Below are 25,941 nucleotides of genomic sequence, written 5' to 3' on the forward strand. Positions count from 1 at the left end.
AGTTTTGGTTTTCTCCCTTACCCCTTTTCTTGTCCTTTGGCACAAAACATGCCAGTATCTTCACAAAAATAAATAAATAAATAAATAAATAAATAAATGAATCAGGTAAACCAGTAAGTGCAAATCAACTGTCATCCCAAAGTCAATGGTTACCATGCACCCAATCAAGAATCAGCAAGTGATTTACACACACACATTATCCCACTTAAATGCATAGAACAAATGCAATTGTAAAATGCACAGATACACAGATAATTCAGAGCTCAGTAAATGGACTGCAGGCTCAAACTTCAGTTCTCATCAAGTACCATAAGCCTCCTGTTAAATAAAATAACTGTTGGCAGGACATCTCGCTTCAGCATCCAACACCACAGGTATTCAAAAGTAGTACTGCTAGAAAAAGTCATATGCTCCACATACAGAACCAGAGAATGAAACATGAAGAAATACATCGTGCCAAGAAAATGGGTAAATTTAATCTTAAATCTAAACAACATATAAAAACTTATATTTCATATGTTTATTCAAATCAAAATCCAAAGACATTTAAAGATATACAAAAATAAAAAGACATTTTCTACACCTTAAAAAAGCTGATCAAACTCACTTCTATGTGAGCAATCTTTTGTGCAATCCTAATTAGCATTCTCCTGTTATCTTCAGAGAATTCTACACAAAAATACCCTCCCCCCAACATCTAGCCACACTGAAGACTGTAGGCAACATTTCAGAAGAGTTAATACTCTAAATGTCCCTGAATATATTACAAAGAAATCCTCTCACAGGTAATAATTACGATAATACACTGCATTAACTACTTTAGGGCAAAGTACATGCTGATGGAGAGCTTACAATTCAAACTTTTACTTAGACAAACATTTTGTTGTTTTGAACAACATAGGAAGACTATATTTTTCTTTAAGCTAATCTTACATTTTTAGAAATAATTTTTAGAAATAACTAGAAAATGTACTTTTTTGCCAACATTCTCCCTCCCTTCCCCCTTTCTCCCCCATCTCAACTCCTCAAAACAAAATGCATCTGCAATTAAGAAAAGAAAGTAGAATAATGGTGTCTAAACTCACAAGTTTTTTTTTTTTTCATGTCATCATAATAGGAAGTTACTAGCTTTTCAGTATTAAACTTTTTAGTATTAAACTAATGAATTTACTGTAAGCATTACTACAACAGCAGTTTTGAACCTCCCTGTAAAGCACTTTCAACATATTTTTTGCATTAAGTCTCGCTCAATAATATTGGTCTAATTACCAGAAGCCAGCTTACATTGTAAACAGTTTTGGGGTGTACAAGCCCTTCTTCAGGTCTCAAATACAGCAGCAGGCCTCAAAATTGAAAACAGTTGCTCAGAATTTAAGTGAACATGCTCATCAGTCCACAAGAGAACAGACAAAGAAAGCTCCCAAGAAACAAGTTCTTCCCAAAATTTTGCTTTGTCATAACTTCAGCTGTCAGCTTCATCCACACATAAAAGCAAGTTGCTTAGCAAGATACCAGTTAACGCTGGATTTGTGCCCAAAAAATGGGCATCTAAACCATCAGCTTCTAGCTATTGCCTGTGCCAAACTGCAAGTGTTTACCTAACCCTACTGTAGTGATGTCATTAATTTTACTACAATTGAGATGAATACATGTTTTCCTAAAAGCATTCTGCCTGCAGCATATTTAACTGTACAAGGTTTCAATTCTATTGCTTCTGCAATGGGGAGTCTTCTGTCTCAAAAATCAAATCATGTCTGCAGGAAAAAAACACACTGATATTACAGGTGTTATATTCAATCTGTAACAAGTTAGTTCAGTGTGAAATAGCCATACTTCACGTTTTGTCTTAAAGTCATCTGACAAAGTCCTTACTCTGTACATACGTGTAAGTTTCTCCAAAACAATTTCAGTCAGCATCTTATTTCTTGCTGTCTTAAACCTCAAGATTGTCCCATGAGGTCATTTTGGCATTGGTAAACATATTTTTTTTTTTACTTGAAGAGTATTTTACTCTGAAAGAAAATTTACTTTAAGAAGCTCCTGAGCATGTTTTTCAACCATTACTCACACTCCTAAGACTTGATCTGGAACACCCCGTGCTGGTAACATCAGTATATTCACCAGTTATTTCACAGTACTGTTTAAGATGAAAGAACAGCACTGAAAGCTACTTGAAGACTACTGAAGCTTTCTTTTTCTTGTCAAGACGTAAGAATTTGTCATGGCAATAGTTTTATCACAAATTGAGAGGAAACCAAAGAACATGAAATATATTTATTGACAAACAAGAGCGAACTCTGAAACACTTAACTGAGAAAATGGCTAAATAGTCATGAGCTTTAACAGTCTACTTCCTGTAACTAAATTTCATGTAGACCTACTCTGAAACTATAACCAGAAAGTACACCAACTGACAGCCCGGGTGCAAATAACAAGGAACACAAAATTCCTGTTATAACAAAATTATGTCTGTTTTTGCAAGGTGGGAAGACACCCAACATGTTATGAAGCAGTAAATCAGTACTTGAGAGGTAGTCTAGTTGCTCATTTGACTGGGAGAGGTAGAGGTAGTGGAGAAACCAATTGCTAAGGCCAGTCAAAATGGTAATTACCCCAGGCTTTCCAATATGCAAAAAAACCTGACTGATAGCCTATTACTACTTAGGTCACCTGGAATTCAGTTGCTGGCCTTTTACTCATTTTTACATAGGCAATTTTATAACATCTGTTTAGGGAGAGAATATGCACTGATAACTGGGGCAACAGCCTAACCGCACTCGGTCATGGGTCAAACTAATGAACTGTAGTATATACATCTTAAGGCTATGAAGGTTAATAAGGCTACATCGCGCTCCTCATTTGGCAGGCTGAGGTTGTACTGTTAACTGCTAAAAGAAATACATTCCAAATGCTAGAATCAAGTTAAGTCAGAAATTCCATAGGGTTCACTTACACAAAATTGCTATGCAATTTCTTTCCACGAGAAAAAAAAAAATCTTTTAGAGATCAAAGCCAACAAACCATATTGGTTGTATGGTCAACAAGTACGAAAAAACTCATATCTTAAAGTTATCATCTGCATGTGGAATCATACGTAATGCTCCCTTGGATTGATGTAAACTTTCCCAGGTCCAAAGCTTTGAGGGTGTCTGCTGCTCCAATTTTTGTAATATGTGTGCTGATAAACAGGATATATATGCTGAAGACTCTGTTCTTCCTGTAGCTCTTCAGCTTCGCAGGTAAGTTGCCTTCCATTCATGGCTTTCTAAGCACATACAAGAAATAAACAGTTTCATATTTCATGTATAGAGCCCACTATTTCTGTTCTTGTTAAACCTTTGATGAAAATGAAAGATCTATGATCTCCAAAATAATCTTAGGTATAAAGAAACATGAACTTGAAAATTCCTATCACTAAGACTATTATATGGCAAATGTTAATAACTACTCAAAGTTGACCTTCTAACTTCTGTTTCAAAGTTAGAATTTAACTCAAATCTAAAAATCAAAACAGACTATCTAAGTGTCTGTTAGAATTTCTGTTCTTTGTTATTTTATTCAACAAGAACTTTAAAGTTCTAGTGATTATATGATTAAATTCGCCAGCAAAACTACTTGGCAAATACAGTATTTTGAAGTCCTATTGACTCATTTAACTTAATGGACAGCAAACCCACACATGCAACAGTTATTGCCTTGGACAGACAAGTATTTTGTTCTTCATGCCATAAAACATCCTCACACTTATTTTAAGAAACTAGAGGAAATCAGTTTTGCTTAGGAATTTGAGCCATTTTATTTACCATGTGCTGCAAGCTCCCAGTATCTCTTTCTCCACACTGGCTTTGCAAAGCAAAATGTTCTTTCTGAAAGAAAAGTTAGTGGAAGCAAGTCAAAACTGCAGAACAGGTTTATTTTACACAAATACATTACTCATCACAAAAACGTATTTGTCATTTTCAATTGTCTTAACCGACCACCTTTTACAGCACTCCTTACAAGCTAATCTCTAGTGGGAAGAAAAATGCTGTTGTCAACATACCAGTGTTATTTTCATGAATTTGACTTTAAATACAAGCATATTTGAGTGAGATTAAGAATCTTTTTAAATTTATGACCTTAACTTTAGACAAGACACAGTTAAAATGAAGTCAAATCCAACATACAGTACAAGTCTTCACAATAATCACTATCATCATATGGATAAATACAGTTTGATATTGCACAGAAGTATTTAACTGAGAAGGAATTTAATTGGATACTACTAACAGTAGAAAGGGATAACATGTTGGCTTCTCCATTTGATGAAATAAAATATTTTTTGATTTGATAAAATTAAATAAAGCTGTTCCTTCTGAAAAAAATATAAATTTCTAAAGGCAATATCCAATGCAAAAGTGCTTTTTTATTGTTAATTAAAGGAGATATATTTATATCTCATCTACTTAAGTTTGTTTTGCTGACTAGTTTTGCTATTGATTTTCCATGCTGCCTAGATCTATCTTCTGCTGTCAACTTCTTCTGTGGAGCCTAAACTTCTTCCTCAAAGTATGTCTCCGAAGTAGTACTTTAGACTCCTTGCAAGGCCCAATAGCTAGATGCATGTTAGGAGCTGTGGGATGTTCTATTCACAGAAAAGGACAATAACTAACAGCCATCAGAATTTCACAAAACACATATAGCATGAACATCTTACAATCTCAGTGTTAACTATGTCTGCTCCTATTGTTAAGTGTGGCTTGCTAATAAAAATACAGCCATATACAGCAGTAAAACTTGGGTAATCCAAACAGGAGTCCACTGCTCTTTTTATTAAGCCTATCAATCCTTTGGAATATTGGCTATGTTGTAACAGAAGAAAAGCCGTAATTAATTCATCTGATTGCATCTTGTTATTTGATGCCTTCTCCTACTTACATTAGTCAATTCACTTATTCCGTTATTTGCCTTTCATTGGATTCCAAAAAACAGTTCCATGACCAGAATCAATGTAGTTCTTACAGATCTCTTAATTTTCTAAACTTATGGCCCTAACGGCATATCCATAGTCTACTTCTTCATGTCTTTAAGAAACTCAATAATGAACACAGAGGTTCTCTGATAGCAGATAGAGAACAAGGACTATCTGCATCTACTACATTTCATAACAGAACTGAAACTCTATGTACCTGGGCTCTGTGTCAGCTCTGTTCACCAATACATTTAGCACTAACATAAATAGCAAACACCAACATTCCCAAGCGTATGACTGACGCTGCCTTGTTCTAATCTAAGTGCTCGTGCTAGCCCTCAGAGAACAGAAGCATATCAATAAAATTAGAAGTACATAAAAAGCTAAAACACAGATGTTATTCCTGTCCATCAGAATATTCAGTAAGGATCAAATAACAGTGGATTAAGTTCAAGACTGCAGAAAAAAACTTAGTGATACATAAAAAAAAGGATTTTAGATAGTTTCTGTATCTTATCAACTTGTCAACTCTATTGCTTTTGGAACATCTATGACTATTAGTACTACTAATACTGTAAGAAAGATATTGTGGCTTATTTAGGGTATGCATTACATATTGATGGCAACCAGAACCCATACTGAAGTACACAAATACACCATAACCAACTATGCTGAAATGATCTAACTTCAATGAAGTAATACCAAATGGAAATCCTCCTCACTGCAAACACTTGAAGAAAAATGAGCTAACTACAACTAACTTGTCTATGATTAGTTTATTGTTAAGACAGAAATAGATAAAGTAATATATATTGCTTTATTCTAAGAAAATCAGCATTGCTGGTATATACAGCAGCACACATACTGTGCTCTTGAAAATAAGCTAGAAAAGTATGGCAGGAAGGCACTTCCAGAGTTCATACAGACTTTTGCTTTAAGTATAATCACCCTTCCAGCCTGAACTGTGGTTGTAAATGCTATTCAGAGATATGCTGGACAACAAGCAAGATGATATGCTGCCTGGGAAAAATATTTCTCTTCTTTTGTATTAGCAAGCTTTTCTAATACCTCACAGGAAAGCCTCATTTTGGTAGATTTTTGTCTTAACCAAAGGGGAGAGAACAGATTTTTCTATTCTTCAAAATTGTTCTTCACTTGGTAGGTAAACACTTGTTCTTCAATATTTCTTTCAGAATGGCCAACTGTTTCCTTCAGTCATGACTTACATGTATGTTGTTCCAAATACCTATTTTAAACATGACTAAAGCACCCTGCATAACTTCTGATATTCTCAGTGTTTGAAGTAAGTTTGTTCCAATCTCAGAAAACAAACTTTCAGCAGCTGCTAAAAGACAAGAACAGATTTTATCTGAGCAATTTAACACACCAATCCAACAGGAGAAAACAGGCATCTGCATTTTGCTCGGGTCTCACTTAAGCAGGATCTTGGGACTTGTACCACTCAAATCACGATTCAGTATCAGCATTTCAAGTAGTTAGTTCACCAAAACTTCATCCCCAAATTTAAACCTTACTCAGTCAAGCTCAAGATCTCCAATCCATTCTATTCTGTCAGTCAGTTTCTATCCAAACAAAGAATCAACTCACTAAAAATAATGTAATAATGTGATTTTTTTTTTTTTATATTAGTTCCTGATAGCACTGTGGGAAGAATACAGAAGAACAGTAACTATCTGTCTACTCCAGATCTTCAGGCATGTGAGAGAGTCATTCTCCCATTTCTTTGTCAGTAGTGAAAAAAAGTTTGATTAAGTAACAGTTTAAAGCCCTGTTCAATAGAAATATATATTTTTCCTCAATACTAAATGCAATGTCTAAAAAGTGTATTGGTTAAATCTGTAATTTCAGCTTCTTTTTTTTTTTTTTTTTTCCATTTTGTTTTCCAATTCAGGAGCTACTGCCTCAAAGTACAATACTAACAATCACTCCATCTCTATGTTAAAAAGGAAGCTATGGTAAAAGTTGCCAGTTTTACATTTAAGGACTTTTCTTAAATAACACAGAGGACAGTCAAGCATAAGAACATTCCACTCCTGTAAAGAACAAGTCAAAATCTTGTTTTACTCAAACAGTCTACTCTAACACATCATGAACAAGAATATGAAAACATGAGGTTCCAGCACAGAACCATATAGCAAAGTAACAGCTTGCAATCATTTAAGATGACCTCTACGCTAATTGGACATTTACATTTTAAACTGGAGGCAAGTAAAGGACCTCAGGAAACCAATGTTTCCTAAAGAACAACCACGTCTTCAAACTGACAAACAAAAGTGAGGAGTGTTATTCTGCCAGTTAAAACTTCCTAACTTGAATGTCAACTTATTCCAGTGCCATAAATCTTCATAATGTCTTGTTTCATTGTTTTTCGCTGCAAACTTGGTATTTCCAAGTGTTGCTTTTCTTCTTGTATCTCCTTCCTAATGCTTTAATTTACGTATTTCAGTGTTTCCTAAGAGCACTGCATTTTACTTTCAATATGCTTCTTCTCAAACAGTCCTTTAAAAGGCTCAACCAATTATCTCATCATCATCTTATATTTTCTCATCCTTTCCAATTCACAAATCCCATTATAAATATGTCCTATCTACTCCCCATGTCTAAGAGATCTTATTCATAGGAATCCATCCCACAGAGTATATCATTGTCTACATACATTCAAGGTCCATTAATAAAAAGTCATGCCTCATTCTAGTCCCTATCAAGTTAATGTTTCCTTCCCGTTTTAAGATCCTTCATCAATATGGATGAGTTTATCTGCACACATTTTATGCTTCTTTCTATTCAATCCTGTTTGCCTAAACAACTTTGCAGTCTAAAGCAGTTTATAATAACACTTCCTTTTCCATCAAGGAAGAGAAATTCCTACCTTTATAAAGATCATTAGAGAAACAAGTAGAAGAGTGCAGGAGCGCCATGAAATAATCAATATCAAATGCCATAAATGAAGCAATATTTTCCTCTATTTAAGACTACTTTTTGCATATGGTCCAGAAATATCATTCAATAAAGGGGTGTTGCATAGCCTTATGTTTTTAACTAAGCTACAACAAGTTCACTTTTTTCCTATTTTGGAAAGGAATACTTGTATTACCACTGAAGAGCTTTACCATTTGACAGGATAGTTTGGTTATAGATGTTAGGTGTTTGAAGTTTCAAGACTCAAGTCAGCCTTTTCAGGGCTAGAATTACCTACTTGACTGTATTTCCTTTCTTTGCTTTTCTTTCTGCTGCTACAAAAGAAAATACAAAAGCAGCCCAAATAATTCCTGACTGTTTCAAGAATCCTGAATATTGATGCAATGCATTATATGAAATCACAGTTGAAGTATTATTTTTTTTTTTCTATTTCCTTTCAAAAGGCTTGTCAAGCACAACATAATTCCATTTTTTCCCATAATGTCACGGAGTTCCTGTCTCAGTCATGTTTCTAAATAAGTCAACTTGGCTTCTTAGAAATATATTCCTTTGCAATATATTCTATGAAATAGTTAACTAACTTGAATAATCAAATCATTTGTCTGGATTAGTGCTCCCTCTCCCACTCTTTTTATTAATATTATGCTACAGAGAAATTTATCTTCAAGCTACTGGAACTCTTCTATTGCTCAGCTTCTTGACTTGCCTCAAAACTCAGTTGCCAAGCAAAGATTGTGCCCTCACCAAGAATATAACCTTCAGGCTGCTTACTGCTCTTTCACATTGCACGTAAAAAGCCGTTCTGAGTAAACAAATAGTATTTCCGTGACAATGATTAGGAAAAAAAAGCACAAAAGCAAGACCTCAGAGATAGACGGTTTTCACAGTAAAAGCTATTTACATGGTCATTTTTAAATTTGTTCTGTTTACTGTCTCTTTGATTTAGCCTACTCCCTCACTCTTTTAGGGCCTTTTTTCCTCTGAATTTCTACATGAGTCACAGGAAAATACCAATTGGTATCCACAAACATCAGTATAAAAAATTAGGAGTGTTCACTTAAAACGTACTTCCACTTATGTGTTGAATTTTCAACATCAGTACAAACACTAACTACACATAAAGCTTCCAAGTCTGAAAGAGTTACTATTAAACCATTTGTTTTCAACTATTATCAAATGTGTATAACACTCCCCTTTCTTTTAATACCAACACTCATATGCTTAAATATGCATTAAGATCTACTTAAAAATCGACTACTGCACACAAATGGGAGCATTTCAGCTTATTCAGCTTTATCTGAAATAATTCACATGACCCTAAAAACTACTGTACTCTACCTGAGCACTAACTGTATCAACGATTAAAAATATTGCACACTACGTGTATCAACAGAATCAGCTTAAATTGCATTGCTCCTCAGCTACTCTAGACATGTAGAAGGTACCATTTAAGTTCATTCTCCTTCAGCTTTACTTTGCACTTTTGTGCAGCTTATTTTTGCTCAGATTTATGTGATCATCTGTTGCTGTTGTCAATACAGCAATGCTTCACCTGCTTTTCTTTTCAGCATAGCTATAAGCTTGTATCTGAGCTATATGGAAAGAAACCTACCAACAAGGTTCTCACTTCTGTCTAGACACTGCAGTTCAAACGGCATTTAGAACATAATTTACACGGCCACTGCAGACACGGCCAAACAGGACAAGGCAGACACACTAAGCCACTTCTCCTTCCCTATAGCTATTCAAGCGTTGGCTTATTATGACAAAACAATACAACCAATCACTTCTTGACTAAAGGTAGTATTTTGACATTTATGTCTATTAGATTAAGCAGAAGCACTTGCCTCAAGCATAACAGACAGTACATGTGTATGGATAGTATCATTAGCAGATAGGAAGACAGCCTCCAGCTCCATTTCTTTTAAATTTTACGAAATTCCACAGAAGAAAAACAAAACAGGTATACTAACAATGTTATGCCAACATCCATTAGTTCTAAATAAAGAATAGTGAACATGTAGCGTGAAAGAGAATTTGATGTCTTCTCCCTTTCCCAAAACAACTTAGGAAGTATTTATCCAGCTTGAGGGAAATGAGTATTCAATTGAATCTGGTTTTGGTATTCAGTTTGTAAAATGCATTTAGATAAAACATTTTCTTCTTTGTTCAACAAAGATTACAGCCAACTTCAGCTTTTCTTAGTTCTTAAGTAGTCGCTAACAAAAGCCACAGCAAGCAAAACCAGAGAGAATTCAAAGACAGTTCAGAAAAAGAAACCATGAACTTCAACACTGGATACTTGGAAAGCAGACTTCAGGCTGCTCAGTGAATAGTTAGTAAGGCCTCCTGCAAAACTGCTTTTGAAGATAATGGTGTCCAGCAGTGCTGGTCATTTTTCAAGTACCACCTCCTAAGAGGACAGGCAATGGAAATTCTAAAACATCACAAGTCAAGCAGGCACGGCAGAAGGATGGTTTGGCTTAGCAGGGATCTTCTAGAACTTAGGCAGAAAAAGCATATGGCTGCTGGAAGCGAGGTCAGGTGATGTGGGAGGAACTGCAGGGATGCTGTTTGCCTTAGTAGGGAGAAATTTTGTGTGGCCAAAGCTCAACTAGAGTTGAAGATGGACAGTACCGTGGTGGATAATAAAAAGGTCTTGTTAAAAATATCTGAAGAGCAAAAGAAAAGCAAAAGAATGGAGAAAACACAGGCCTGTCACTTTATGCAGACAGTCACCTCACAAACAGGAACATAAACAAAGCAGAGACATTTCATGCCTTCTTTTCCTCTGTCTTCAACACTAGCCATAGGCTCTAGGACTCCAGGTGCCCTGAGTTTGAGGACTGACTGCAGAACAATACATTCCCAGCCAACCCCAATGTTGTGTGGGATTTGCTGTTCCACCTGGATGCATACAAGTCTGGGTGGCCCCTTGGGATTCAGCCCAGGGTACTCAGAGCTGCCTGATGTCATCATGAGACCTCTTAATTCCTCTTCTGTGGTCTCGGCAATCTGGAGAGGTCCCAGTTGACTAGAAGCTGACAAATACTGTTCCAATTTTCAAGGACAAGAAAGATGACCCTGGTAATTACAGGCATCTCAGTCTCACTTCAGTGCCTGTTAAAATTACAGAGAAGATTATTTTGGGAGCTACTGAAAAAACACCTGAAGGACAATGCAGTCACTGAACTTAGCCAAAATGAGTTCATGACAGGGAAGGTCCTAACAAACTTAGTTTCCTTTTAAGAAAAGGTTACCCATCTAGCTGACCAAGGGAAGCCAGTTGATGTAACTGGGTTTTGGTGAAACTTTCAATATTGTTTATCACAGTATCCTTCTGGAGAAAATGTCCAGCATACAGCTACATAAAAACGCAACACGAAGGATGAACAATTGTCTGAGGGGTCAAACTCAGTAAATTATAGAAAATGGGGTTACATGAGGCTGATGGCCAGTCACTAGTGTTGTTCTGCAGGGCCCCATTTTAGGATCAGTTCTCTAATGTTTTCACAAATGACCGGGATGTAGGATTGGAAGGTGCTTTGACCAATTTTGCAGATGATGCTAAATTGGGAGGAGCTGCTGAGATTCAAGATGCCTTGCAAAAACATCTTTACAAATTAGAGGGATGGGCAATCAGCAACAGCATTAAGTTCAAGAGCAAGTGCCAGATTCTGCACCTGGAAAAGGGGAACCCTGTGTATACGTACAGACTAGGGGGTGAGGCTGGAGAACAGTCCCAATAGAAAGGGATCTGAGGATTTTGGTCAACAGCAAGGTAAACATGAGCCAGCAGTGCTCCCTGGCAGCCAGGAGAACCAACTTTATCCTGGGGTGCATCAAGCACTGCTGCTAGCTGGTCAAGGGAGTGATTGTTACACTCAACTCTGCACTGGTGTGGCATCACTTTGACCACTGTGTGTGGTTTTGGACACCATAGTATAAGGAAAACATAGAACTATTAGTGTCCAAAGGAGGGCTACAGAGATGGGAGGGGTCTAGAGGAGTGGCTGAGACCCCTTGGTTTGTTCAGCGCAGAGCAGGCTGAGGGGAGGCCTCATGGTGGCCCGCAGCTCCCTCACGAGGGGAGCAGAGGGGCAGGCACTGAGCTCTGCTCTCTGGGGACAGCGACAGGACCCGAGGGCACGGCATGGAGCTGGGACAGGGGAGGGTCAGGCTGGGGGTTAGGGAAAGGTTCTGCACCCAGAAGGTGGTCGGACACTGGAACAGGCTCCTCAGGGGTCATGGCACGGAGCCTGCTGCATTTCAATAAATATTGGGACAACGCTCTGAGATACGTGGTCTGATTTTTGGGTGGTCCTGTGTGAAGCCAAGAGTTGGACTTGATCTTTGCATGGTCCCTTCCAACTTAAGATATTCTGTGACTCTAAGATGCTTCTGAATATCCCTGTAAAGGATAACAAGTCACATTTCTTTCTGTTGTCATTTTGATATTTGACAGCATTGTAGATGTACAACTAACTTACAATAGTACATACCTTCTGATTCAGTAAGCAAGATAATATTTTTTAACATAATATTTCAAGCATAGGACTGTATTAGCAGAAGTATTCTCCATCACTATTGCATTCACTAACTATGGTAATGCCAGAAGAGTTACTCCATAGTTAGCACAGGTGTCAAACCCGAGGAACAAAAAACATTGTTTACTTTGTATCATCTTAGGTGTTACACTGCCTTCAAAAGCAGAAGACAAAAATCTATTACACTTTTTGTCAAATACATTTTTTGTACATTCATAATATTAGAATCATCTGGCTTCTACTAATAATAGCAGTGAGTCTTCGTTTCCTACTTCACTCAGGAACAAAACTAGCAACTGTTACTCAACACAATACCTGTAACACAATAATATTTTCATGCACTAATTGCTTTAAGAAGAGAAAAGGTTTTATTGTCAGCTTATCTTTGGTGAGCTTTAGTAGCCAACAACCCCCTGAAGAAAATCTACAGAAGTATCTTCAGTGCTTTTAAGAAAATCTGTAACTAAGATCTCCACATCAGGTTACAACTGAACAACCACTAAACACCTAGCAGAAAACACATGCCAATATTGCCTGGACAGCGTTATTTTAGATCACATTAAGCTACCCATGCAAATGCACTAAAAATTCAAGTAATTGTCACAGAGCTAGTATAGAATCTTTTGGTGCTGATGAAGGTATACTATATAAAAAATATATTTAAAAAGTTAGAATCTAGATAATTGCAGACAATTATTTAGCAACCCTCACTAAGAATGAAAAAAGCATACTAAGTAAACCACAGAGCCAGAATTTCCATGTATTCCAATCAGTCCAAACACAAAAACTTAAAAGAATGGCAATTGTTACCAGCAAAGATCACTACGTTAAAGTCTCTTGTTAAGTGTACCAAATATATCTGTTCCGTATCTGTTCCCCAGATTAAAAGCCTCTTATGAAGCTATGTATATTCTCTTAATCACCACAATTTCATACACAGCTTCAACATCAAGAACAGCTGACTGTCAAACACTATTAAAGATACAAAAGAGATCTATCCACTAGCTGTCCAACCTTTAAGTTTAAGGATCCCATTAACACCAAGAACATAAGATTCAGGTATCACATAGGCAGAGAAACCTTTTGGTTGTGAGTTAACAAACAAAAGCCTCGGTACTTTATCAGGAAGGCAAAATGAGACTGAAGTAATTCAATAGTTAGCACTTCTACCTCTGCTTATATATAACCCTTTACTCACCTGAAGCATAGCTTCTTTCTGTGGTACAGAGAATGCTCTCTCCTCACAAGAAGATGGTTTTTGAGTGGGTGGAAGATCAATCCTATATTAAAATAGAACAAAGTATGACATACCATGTTTATGAAGTCCAACTGAAGGGTCATAATATGTTTCTCCAGCTGCAAAGTCACACAGTGCTCACTTTAATGAACACACATTTCAGTCAGCAATAACCCAATTGTGGAACGTGGTAATAACCTATCCATCACTGGAAGTAACTCAACCATGCACTTTTTGTAGGAGAGAACTGCCCTCCTACCCTCCAACTAAGTAGAATAGGGACTACTGTAAGCAATAGGTAACCATCATTTATATGTTATGAAACAGCCTGAACAATGTTTTACCAGTACAAGCTTTCTTTGAAAAGCCTTACAAAGAATTACATGCAAGACTTCAGTTATGAGCTCAGTGAAAGCAAATGGCTATAGAATACAAATGTCTCAATCTTTTCATATAAATATGCTTCAGCTATTGAATTTGAGAAGCCAACATGAAAACAGTATTACTTCTACTTATGTTAGAAATTACTTAGTTCTACAAAAACACCTGACTTATTTTCCTAACTCAAGAGATTCAAGTCCTATAAGTTACTTTATGCTAAATACTTTATTTTATCCAACTCTTCATTAAGCATTCAGGGAGATGACAGACATTTTCATTTCTTATTCAGTTTAAGTGTTAATTGTATATAGGGACTTTTGTATATGAAGGGACTTATATTTGCAAATATTCTAAACCACCGTCACTTTTTATGCATGCTGTACGCACGCTCCGAACAGGGTCTAGACATCAGCTACATTAACTGACAAAATCTGTTTAGACTGTTCGCTTGTTTCTGTTTGACCATATCAGAAGCTTAAAACTCAAGTGCATGTCAGCATCAGAAATGTGAACAGCCAACCAACATGCCAGAAAGCACATTAAGTCACTTGTTTCTAACCATACAAATCAGAGTGCTTCATTTCACACACACAGCAGGATAAATCCTACTGGACCTTTACTTCTGCAAAGCATGGCTAGTTTACTTCCATATTAAACCTACGGTTATGATAAACTAGTAGTAACAAAGTTGAGATGGTCCTCTCCCTATCCTCCTGTTTCAACTACAAGCAAATACAACGAAAAGCATAAAGCTAATATCAACATGTTAAGAATATATACCACCTTTGAGCCCCCTCTTAGCTTCCTCATTTATTTTTCAGAAAGGCAAGTGATAACACATTTGAATACCTTGCAAATATAACTCTGAAATTATGACAGCTGTACAGCTGTTAAGGCAATTCAGTCATGTGAATTCCAATAAAACAAGTATTTTCTGTGAATTGCTTTCAAGTTTAAGAAATGCAGTGCATACTTACACTTTATCAAGATAAGATGGCCTTTTTTTCCTTGGGGTCAGCAGCACTGTCACAAAGATGGTAATGATAAAAAGAGCAAGGACTGCTCCAATCACAGCCCCTGCTACAGCAACAGAAGATGTCTGCTTAAATGGCACATCTGCAATGTGATAGCACAGATTACACCTTTATGAAGTTTATGCACTCTCTATAGTCAAGTAAGCTATTTCACTGTCGCTCTGAGATGTGTCTCTTCCATCACCGAACAACAGAAAGCCTCTTCTTGCACTAGCACTCGTTATCTTGGCTCCAGCCATCCATTTAAAAAATTGGTTAAATTAAGACAGTTCATAAATCATTAATATCAATTCAAACATTCCATTGGATTCCATTGGCTACATTTAATGAATTTTAACTGCATGCTCTAATTTTCGTTTTTAAGACAAAATGAAGTTACAAAACACATACTTTGCACTTACATGAAAGAACAGAGTGTTAATTCAAAAAAACTAGAAAACTATGGCTTTACCGGCAATCTGTCTTTAAAGTCACTTAAGTCTGCACAAAAGAAAAATATGGATCAAGGAAAGATATGCTATATGGAGCAATGAACACACAAAACGTACTAATACATGGCTTGCATAAAGCAACTCTTAAGACTACCTATCATCTCTAGCCCTTAAAGCTAATGAGAACCACTAATTTTGAAGTAAACTTTAACAAAGAAGAAAAACTGTTCTGTGAAAGAGGCATTTTTCATTTGAGCTTACTGGTGTCAAATCCTACATTTATCAACTCCCATATTGGATTAACACACTTGTCAGCTTTCTAAGATCACCTATTTCACTATGCTAGGAACCTTGTAAGTTTTAAATCTGTTATAAGGCTAAGCATGAAACACAGTAGCATACTTTAATTCAGTATTTGTCTGTTTCAAACTTGCATCAGGCTTATCGAGATGTTGCTGTTGCACAACAGGAGTAATTCACATCAGCTTCACTAAGACTGTTAATGCAGGTAACAAACAAAAGTGTTGTGGTGTATACTCATTATTATGCCAGAAAACTAACAGCATCAGAGCTTGAAGTTAACACAGCTCTATGCTTGTAACATATTTTTAAACACAGCATACTTTAGTTATGTCCCCTCAGAAAAAATCATACCGTTTCTCTGAACACTGTATACCCCTCCTCCGTTTAGTCTCATACCACAAGAAATTTTAGGAGCCTTTCAGCTATACATCCTACTCAAGTGTCCAGAAACAAAGCAACTAACCAAGCTGTTTTATTAATTACTCTTACTTCAAATACCTTTTTCTGCCTATAAGCTAGACTAATTTTTTTTCCATCCCTCACTTTTTAAAGAGTACTTCATTCCCAATCTGAAAAAGGGATTCCTATCCTCTTCTGATATAAGAAAGACTCTGTAGCAACACTCCCTTGATGTTCAAGTAGCAGGAAAAATCTGTATTGAACAGCTTTTTTTTTTTTTTTTAAGTAGCTCTATTAATTGATGACTTTATCCCTTAGTTTTAACGGACTTGTTCCAGAAGGTCAGCGTAACATAAAATAGTTGTCACCTAAAATGGTGTTTTTATCATACATCTTTCCTGATATGAGCTCAATTTGTTAACTTGCCCATAAGATACCAGCCTGTACACAGATAAACCATAATTCCACTCTTCTCATGAGGAATAGGCATGTCAAATAATTAGCAGGGCAATTAACTACTGCATTTTAATTGGCTTAGGGTTAATTTATATTGGGTTCCATCTTGCTTAGGTAAGAAAGCTGCTGGTAACTAATACACAGCACTAGGTCTAGAATTCATAAAGGTGCCTTGAAGATCCTGCTTTTGTCTTTCAGTTGTATTTGTCAGCAGAGGTACCTGCCTGTTTACAGGAACTAAAGTGCAATTATCAGATTGCTCACTTAAATTACTTTCGGAATTGCTCTAGCAACGAAGCAGGTACACAGATTTTTCACTCTAACTGGAAGAACAAGCAGAAACACAGACCAGTATGCCACATTTAACAAGCTAGAAAGTACCTAAGCTGTATGGAGCACACAACACAGCTATTTAATGACCAATTGGTTGTAAACAGATAAAAATTGATTCACTAAATGTATGTGGTTCAATCAGAACTACAGCAGCTGAGAACAAGGATTTTTTAATATTTGGTATTCTAGATAGCGTAACCTTTGTGCTTAAACTGCATTTGTTTGGATAGCAACTATCCCTGTTCATGACTTCTAAAGTACACAGACTTGAATCATTTCTGAAGCAACTCATAAGATAAGTATCTTCAGGAAGAGATGTTCAGAAGCCCATTTTAACAGCTTCATTATGGCAGCTCCTTCTAGCCATTTTCTTATGCTTGTTTACCTTCACTTTTAACAAAGTCTGTCAAACTTTAGTTTTTAACACTGCCTACATTTGAGAACGTAACAAAAATTTTATTCACACAAGAGCCATTTGTAGTTACAATCATTTCTTTTTACAGCAGACATGACCATGTACAAAACATTGCAACACTTGTAAGCCCTATATCTATTATCAACTTCAACTCAAACATTTCAACTTGTTAACCCATTGGAATTAAATATATATATATAATGTATTTATTTCTTAAAAAAACAAAAACTAACTCCACAGAGACAAGCAAGATATCCCATGTGGATAACAGGTTTATGGTTGTTTGTTTCTAAGTAACACCATCTTTTAAAGATGATACATCAAGTATTTTTATTTGAAGAGAGGTATAATATCTTTATTCTAGAAAGAATTTGGATCAGAACTTTCAGCTAGAAACTTCACTCTTTTCCTCAAATTTTGCTCTCAAGCTACTGATACACTGTCATTTACTTAAAAGTTTGAGACTTTGGTTAGTAATGTATCAGTAACCAATTAATCCAAATGTGAACTTAAGTTCTTTAGGGAAGTTATTTTCCATTTGAATTTCAAATAAGGCTGTTGTTTTCATCTTTTTTAAAGACATGCAGTCATATGCAATCACAGTGTATTGTCTACAACACTTAATACAACTACTTTTGTCAAGCTCTAAATGCTGTAAGCTATTGAAAATGATGAGGATAGAAGGAACTCCAGCAAGAAATTCCACTGATGAAGCAGTCATAAATACACAGCCCATTTCATTGTGAATGTAGTAAAGGTTTTGCCCTTCTCAGGTTCCAAATCTTTATAGGCCGATCCATTTCTTTTCTTCATGCTTAGCATTTGAAGATAGCACTTGAACACCATTCTTTTTAAATTTGAGTTTATCATTTCTGTACAATTCATCTTATCGTATTTCAGCCCAATTTGTCTTTGTAGTCAGACTTAGTTTGGTGCAACTACTCAAGACGAAATAGAACTACTTTGGATGTCAAATGATATGTCCTACATATGATGTATTTTTAAAGAACAACCACATTGATAAAACACAGAATTATTTGCAGGCAAAACAAATCCACTGCTGTACAGAGACTGTGAAGTTTACTGAAACTGCTGTTTCTTACATTCTGTAGTTGCATCATTGCATAGTAGGCTTTCAGCACATGAAGTAGCAATGTACACATCCACTTCCCTATTAATCTCAAATTCTCGTTACCCTCCTCAGAGCAACCATGTAACTTATGCAGAAGTAGGGTAGAACATCTGTTTTGACTTCTGGTCGTAGAAACTCAAGCAAGTGTTTTGACACCTCTTAGCACACTTCATGTTTAATGGCATTCTGGTAAATGTTTAAGTTGGCTTTTGCCTTCAGCTTCGAAATTCATTGGCGTTTTCTTCCTAGTTATGTCTAGTTCTCCAGCTTTCAAATTCAACGTTGTGATCCCTATAACACCTCAGAAAGTGGTCTTAAATTGTACTGTACTTGCAAAAAGGAGCCTGAAGTTTACTAATGAGTTGACATCCTGCCAAGTACAGGCCTAACAAAATACCGTACTGTTTATGTACACACAACCTTTTGGAAATCAATAACTAAAAAAATAGTTTCTTATTTAAAGACAAGCCTTTTACCGGTTTATACTTACTCCTCAAAATCTTCCTCATAGATAAGTTACTTTCAGTGCAATGACTTTTTAAATACATAGTTAAAAGAAGGCTCATTAAAATGCTAAGAGGTATTAATTTTTGTGCAGGAGAACTGAAAATAAAGCTTTGACTCCCCTCTAACTCATTTGAACTGGTACAGCATTTGCTATGTAGAAGCATTAGGTTTACCATAGATGGTATCTAGATGTGGCTATTTGATTTACTAGATCTGCAAAGCAACTGTCCCAAAATACTATATCACTACCTTATGTAAACTTTTTTTTTTTCCAATCACAGACCCAAGACAGTCACTTTTTATTCTTAAACAATTGTGAGTGGTAAGTTTAATTTATCTTTTCTTTAACCTGTGACATAAACCGATATAAGCATTCTGCATTTAAAAAAATCTTAAACAGTAGTACAGCATTGGGAAAATAAGCAGCTCAAATACATTTTCCCGAGACTGAATATTTGCATGTCAAGTCACAATATAAAAACCTTCAAAAAAATCAGTTTCAAAAAGTTTATTCCTCCTTATGCTTAAGTATAAACAATCTGAAAGTGATCAGCCAATGAAATGAATTGTAGATACAAGTTTAGCTTTCAGTGGTTACTACACATACCACTCCCTCCGGGATATTACCGAACCATCTATGTGAGAAACAAAGTCTTCTTCATTGTCATCATAACATTCACCACCCATGTATTTCATCCCCAATGTTCCACCTTCATAGTAATCCATTGGTCTTTCATAACGTTCCTGGTACCTGTTAATATTGTCTAGATTGTTCCACTCTGGTTTTTCAGGGTCTTCTAAATAATCTTTAGATATTAAGCTGTTCATTGGATGCTTTATTTCCTTTTTTATACTGTCAGGGTAAGAATCCACATCATCTGACTGAAGAACATCTATTTGAGACTCTTTCTGCATATCTGATGGTGGAATGTAGTTCTTAGCAAAGTAGTCACCACGGAACGTCCGTCTTCTCCTATAGCAGATAATTCCAACCAGAACACTGACAAGTATGAGGAAGAGGGCCCCACCCACCGCACTACCGATGACGGTACCCCAAGTGTCTTCCTGCATTGCTGGCAAGGTTGATGTTGGGAAATGTATTATTCTAGGTTCTGTTGCTAAACCTGTGATGCCATCAGTCGAAGGATGCCAGGGAACCGTGGGCAGTCGAGTGGTAGTAGTAGGAGGATCTAATGAAAAGAGCAAAGAGGTAGACAAGACACAGAAAAGGCACAGAATGTCAATGCAAGCTAAATCAGTTAAGGGTTTATAAGAAAGCAAAGTTGATGGGTACGTCCTACAATAGTTTTTCATTCTCAAGTTCACGTTACTAGAAAAAAAGGTCTTATAGTTCAAACGGTCTTTGAACCAGCTTCAGTATGATTTGTTTTTAGTTATGTTGCAACAGCATAGGAAAGTTCCTTGATGAATTTCAAAAAAGGTCATGTATAAGTAGTCATCTGGCCCTCCTCAAAGTAAGCAGATGCCACTTATCTGATTGTGCATGTTCACCATCATATTTAGCTCCCTCTTGGAGAAATGCTCTCTATTAAATATAGTCAAAGCAGCCTCCTACCTTTCCAGACAACAGTTTGGAATACCAGATCAAATTGATTCATTATGCCATAGAGGAAATTACTCTGCATCAAACTCCCCCTTCAGAAATTGTTTATGGCACTGAGTATTATAAGAATGAAAAACTATGTGTCGTGTGCTCAGTCAGCAGGACATGAATGACTGATTTTAAGCTATTCTCTCCAAAAACATGTTGCATTAATACATCTTACTCAGCTTTGCATTAGTTTTAGTGGATGAAGCATAACTAAAAATACAATGTATTAATTTGAAAATAACATTATTACTAAGCAAGGAGCTTTCAGGGTTTAAAATTAAAACTGGAACATTTTGAGCAAAAAATGGTATCTTGCACTCCCCTAAAGGCAATTTGATCCCTCATGCACAAAGAAAATTCCATATTACTTCCATGAAACAGAATATCAATTGATTTCATGTCAGATTATGCAAGTAAGCAAGAGATTGCCAGATACCGAGCTTGTCCATTACTCAGCATTCTCCTTCGTTCTTTAGATCTACTGGGGAAGATGCATGCATCTATATTGAAGACAAGGTTGCAAGTGATGGGCTGATGACAGACGCTTCCTGAGATTATCCCAGTCAACTTCAATGTGACATGCAACACCAGTTTCTATGTCAGCGCTGCACTGACTATGAAGATCTTCACTTTGCCCAATGCAAGGTAGTTGTTAAATTAAATCAGTGAATCAACAAACTCTAAGCATGTTATTATAGTTTGAATCTTTTAGAGAGAATATTACAGACAGCCAGGTAGATCACTAAGTCATGTTATTTAAATGCCTATAAGCAAGATTGATTGAAATACTACTATCATATTAGAGAGCAGAGAGTCACCCTGAATTTACCACCACAGAATAAAACAGGTCGAACTGGAGATTTGTTATGCTTCCAGTTACGTGACAAATCTTAAGATGAAAAAATTCATGGATATTTTTTGTAATCTTACTATCCAAAGACAGTCATGCAGTTCTCTCAAACTAGACAGAATTGCCACATTTGTCATGATCACTGCAAATCACACTTCGGACTGCAACTCATTTGAATTTAATATTTTAAGCCTGGCAAGTTCTATACAGGTTTCAAAGCACAAAATTTTATTATCTGATTATGTAAAAGAAGTGGTGATTTGTTAGGAAGGTATACATAAATGAAATTAATTTGACAGAAGACAGGAAACTGAACAAGGAAGATGCACTACCAAAATGAACAAGAGGAATTCAGATTATGATTTTAGTAAAATGGATTTAAAGTGAATTTTGTAATTTAACCAAGAAGTAGAGATTAAGAAATCCAAATTTACCAGGGTTCCCATGTCCTATAAATCCAAAGGTCAAGAAGTTATGCAAACCTCTCTTCCTAGAAAATGTACTTGCTTTAGATACAAGATTTGTTTGCTTAGCATACAATTTCAGGCAGCACCACCAATACATGTATTTATTTCCAGGATATAGATACACACACAGATACATACACTTGCTTCTAACTGGCTTTTTATTTCTTTATCTACCTTCCTTTGGTACCAAGGTTTTAGGTCTTACCCTCCACATTCTCAGCATAAAATACACATGCACAATTCAGTAGCGGTATCACCTTGCGAAGTTCAATTGCCACATGCGAAATAACAGCAGCAATTACACTTATAATAAATACCAGTTTAAGAAAGCCTTTCCTTTAAAATACAGTTCATCCACTAGTTGTCAGGTTGGACAACTGCATGATCTATGAACACTAATTCATCTTCAACTCACTACATATATACAATACATTCAGCGTTTATATGCATTCCTAAAGCATATAATTATTAATACTTGTCATTTGTGTCAGTCTTTTATTGTTGGAGAATAACATTAAAACCAGCTCTCCTTGCTTATAAAGCTAATCAGAAGTAAGAACAGGTGAAGTTACCTGCTTATTTCAACCAGAGCTTTCTGAGGGAAGAATTACATCCCCTCCACCTCAAATCCCCCCTCACTTCCTGTACCAAGGAAGTTTCCAAAATAGAAAATGCAATGAACCTTGCTATTCCTTTTCCCTAAATCTACTCCATAACATTAGCGAAACATGTCTTCATTTGGAGATAGCATTTCAGACAATTCCCCTCTGCATTAAACAATATTCGAAACAGACTACGTCTTCTGAAACCAGCCAACCAGCTGTTTTCATTATGGTAACATTTCAGGTCATCACCAGTATTTGTTTCTTAGCATTCTGATTTGTTGTAGAAAACATGAAGAAAGCACCAAATTGACTTGAATTTAACTGTTTTAGATAGTGATTTGTTCAAAAGCATCATTTGCTATCCATTTTTTCCCCCTTAACCTCTTAACTTATGACATAATGTTCAATATTCATCTTTTCTCTTTCACTGATGGAAGCTTCTGTTATTGTGCAAAGCATAACAACATACCAAATTAAACATGCAGGCCAGGCAGCTGAAAGCAGAAATTCTGAGAGAAGTTATCTTTAGGTTAAGCCTGTCTTGATTTTTGATTGTCCCTTACTGTGGGGCCCTATTCATATCCCTAAAATAGGCATGCTGTACTAATAAGGATAAATGAAGAAGCACAGAAATATTCTTCCACGATTTTATAGGTACTACCCTCATTAAAGTAAAATAAGAGTCATAAGTGATTTAACTAGAAGAACACAAAAGCTTTCCGCTATGGTAGAATAAATCCACCCATTCCCTTGGCACATAAACCAGAGCTGTTTGTCTTTTCATTTCAAAGCCTTGGTTCATTTTCTACTATGGAAAGTGAGATTGAGATTTGTTCTTCGCAAAAAGTGAAGCTCTGGTAGCTTTGCAAAAACACGTAGCGGTACAGTGTACTTGGTTCTTACTCTATTACTTCTTTCCCCCAGGTATTTTCTATGACAATCAGTACCAGCTTTCAATAGTAGTTTTACTCTACCTCAGTCTTTTACTCCTTATTTAACTTCTCCCTTCAGTGAAGGTTCTTGATACAGTTCTCCCAGCTCTTGAAGTACAAGCAAATTACCCTAGGTGGATTAAATCCACAATTAAGTCCACTAGAAATATCCAACTGCATGATTTACCTCATATCCCCCCATTGACATCTGCTCTTCTCAATCCCCCTGCAATATTTCCTTGTTCAGATGTTCAAGACCTATCCTTTCCTCGCCAGAAGTTCAAAGCCAGTCTAAATTCAGCCTCAAACACATAAGTAAATGGATGGGCCGTCTTTAGAATCAGACAGAGAACAATCTTCAAGTTCAGTTAAGCCTTATCTCAGTACCAACAAGGCTACCACTGTAAAAGTCAGCTATAGAACACAGTATTTTTGGACTGCAAACCATTTCATATTTTGTACTATCCGAACTCCTTCAGGACTACAGTGACCAACTCTATAATAAGGATAAGGTAAAATTGAATTCAATACTGGCAGAACTATCTTTCAGCTAAAAGTTGTCACTTAAGCATTCTTGAAAACATGTTTTCAAGTGCAACATATTTTGGCCTAACTGTGTGTTAACAGTAACAGTTATAGGCTGCATAGTTTCAAATAGCACAATGAAGTCTAGCTCTCCTTGTTAAAAAGAAACCCTATACAATTCAAGGCCCCACACTTGCACTCACACACCCCTTTCTTAGCCTTGGACACCCTGGACAAGAGGATGACTTGGTCTCAATTATAATTGCATGTCAGTTGTCTTGAGATATTCCATGTAAGAGAACAAGAAGCTCATGATTTCCAGTTAACAATGCATTTCATTTCTGTCTGAGGAATTAAGAGCAACAAATTCACTAGTCTTCATTCCACATTAGTGGAATCAGGCAGGATCAGTGCCACATCTTCATGCAGTGTGCCAGTGACTACCTTAGTCTCTATCTGCTATGGTGGTGTTTGTTATCTGCCTGCTGTTGTGAACACGGAACTCTAAATGTGTTGGTTAACTCTTCCCACTTTTAAATATTTATTTTTACAGAACACAAGAATATTTGTATTCCTAACACTCCCTCAAAGAAGAGGTGCATATAGGAAGAAGGAAGTCATAACAATGAACAAGCTCTGTTATGTTAATCCTTACAATATCCATCTTACAACAAGGCAGCTCTGAATTTACCAGTTGGATCATCTTACAACTGCTAGGATTGCCAGCTAACCCAGTCTGGCTTGACTTTCAACAAAAACAGTCTTGGCTGAAGGCAGAGATGACGACAAAGGAAGCAAATATGATTCTATATCAATGGAAGTCTCACAGGTCACTTCTCTCTCCCAGGTGTAGAAGAACGAGGCCACAGCAGCAAAAGTAAGGCAGCAGAGAGCCAGGACAACACAGAATTTTATTCCTTGTGTAAACCACTGAACAAACCTGTATTACAAGGTTTGTCTGCCTGGCAAATCCATCTGACAACTAATTTTGGAGACCTTCAACACTTGGAACACCTCTCAGGAGATTCAGACGTGATCTTCATGTCGTTGAGTAAGTAACTTGACATCACCGATTAAGGTATCTGTGCTTCCAAACAGTTATTACAACACCTGTAGCTTTAACATTTTACTATTTCCCTATCCATCTAAAGACTTACTACTAACTTGAATTAAACTTGGTCAATCATTTAATCCCTGTGAACTACTGTTATAGCTAACCATTTGACTTGGAGTATTAAGATAATTAAGATGAAGGTCAAAAGGAAAACAGGATTTTAGAATACCTTTTTTGGTCTCAACACGTATTAGCACTATACTTTTGCTCAGGTTTTACTGCAATCCTGACACATTTCTAAGTAGCTACTTATTTTCCGAAGCATTTAAATAGCTTTACAGCTATCAACACCATGACTCGCCAGTAATGCTGGCTTCCTAAGTTTTCTTAGACAGGTTTGTAATTAAGATTTAGAAGATGGTGTGATCACATAGCTTGCCTGATAGTTTCCAAATTTCATTTAATGTTTTTGCAAAATATTTTAAGTAAGTTTTTGTGGAGTGGGAGACAGCTAAGATACAAAAATAAACCAATGAAATCATTGCTGTAGTCTTACATGGTTTGAGTAAGATGGGTAACACTCACACGAGTACCATGTTCACCATTACTAGACAATACCTGATCAGTGAAGTTGAGAATAAAGTTGCTAAGCAGTTTAAGTTTTCTATTTGCCTTACTTTCTTATACTCTTAGCATCAGTCTGTTCCTTTAAGAGGAGCAAAAATTATAATTATGAAAAATGGATATTTCATATTCATTTACCTGTTCTACACCATTTTAAGTAGATGTCATTTATTTAATGAGACAGTCAACACTGAACAGCTATAGCC

The 25,941-nt window shown here is 36.3% G+C and overlaps 1 protein-coding gene across 3 annotated transcripts in view; it reads right to left on the bottom strand.

The window, feature by feature from the left end:
• Positions 1-2,259: 2,259 nt before the first annotated feature.
• Positions 2,260-25,941, bottom strand: part of NECTIN3 (nectin cell adhesion molecule 3) — a 62,804-nt gene continuing 39,122 nt past the window's right edge. Inside the window, exons 6-9 of one of the 3 annotated variants that reach the window (XM_068693561.1) lie at positions 15,034-15,172; positions 13,637-13,718; positions 3,804-3,866; positions 2,260-3,265 (exon numbers count right to left, since the gene is read on the bottom strand). In XM_068693561.1, the coding sequence (XP_068549662.1) occupies positions 3,089-3,265; positions 3,804-3,866; positions 13,637-13,718; positions 15,034-15,172 (461 nt within the window). In that variant the 3' untranslated portion in view covers positions 2,260-3,088. Of the gene's footprint in view, positions 3,266-3,803; positions 3,867-6,019; positions 11,012-13,636; positions 13,719-15,033; positions 15,173-19,559; positions 20,257-25,941 lie in introns of those variants that run through there. The other 2 variants (XM_068693564.1, XM_068693556.1) reach the window with 2 other exon arrangements.

The sequence above is a fragment of the Anas acuta genome, chromosome 1 (assembly GCF_963932015.1).
Source record: "Anas acuta chromosome 1, bAnaAcu1.1, whole genome shotgun sequence".
In the NCBI taxonomy this organism is placed as follows: Eukaryota; Metazoa; Chordata; class Aves; order Anseriformes; family Anatidae; genus Anas; species Anas acuta.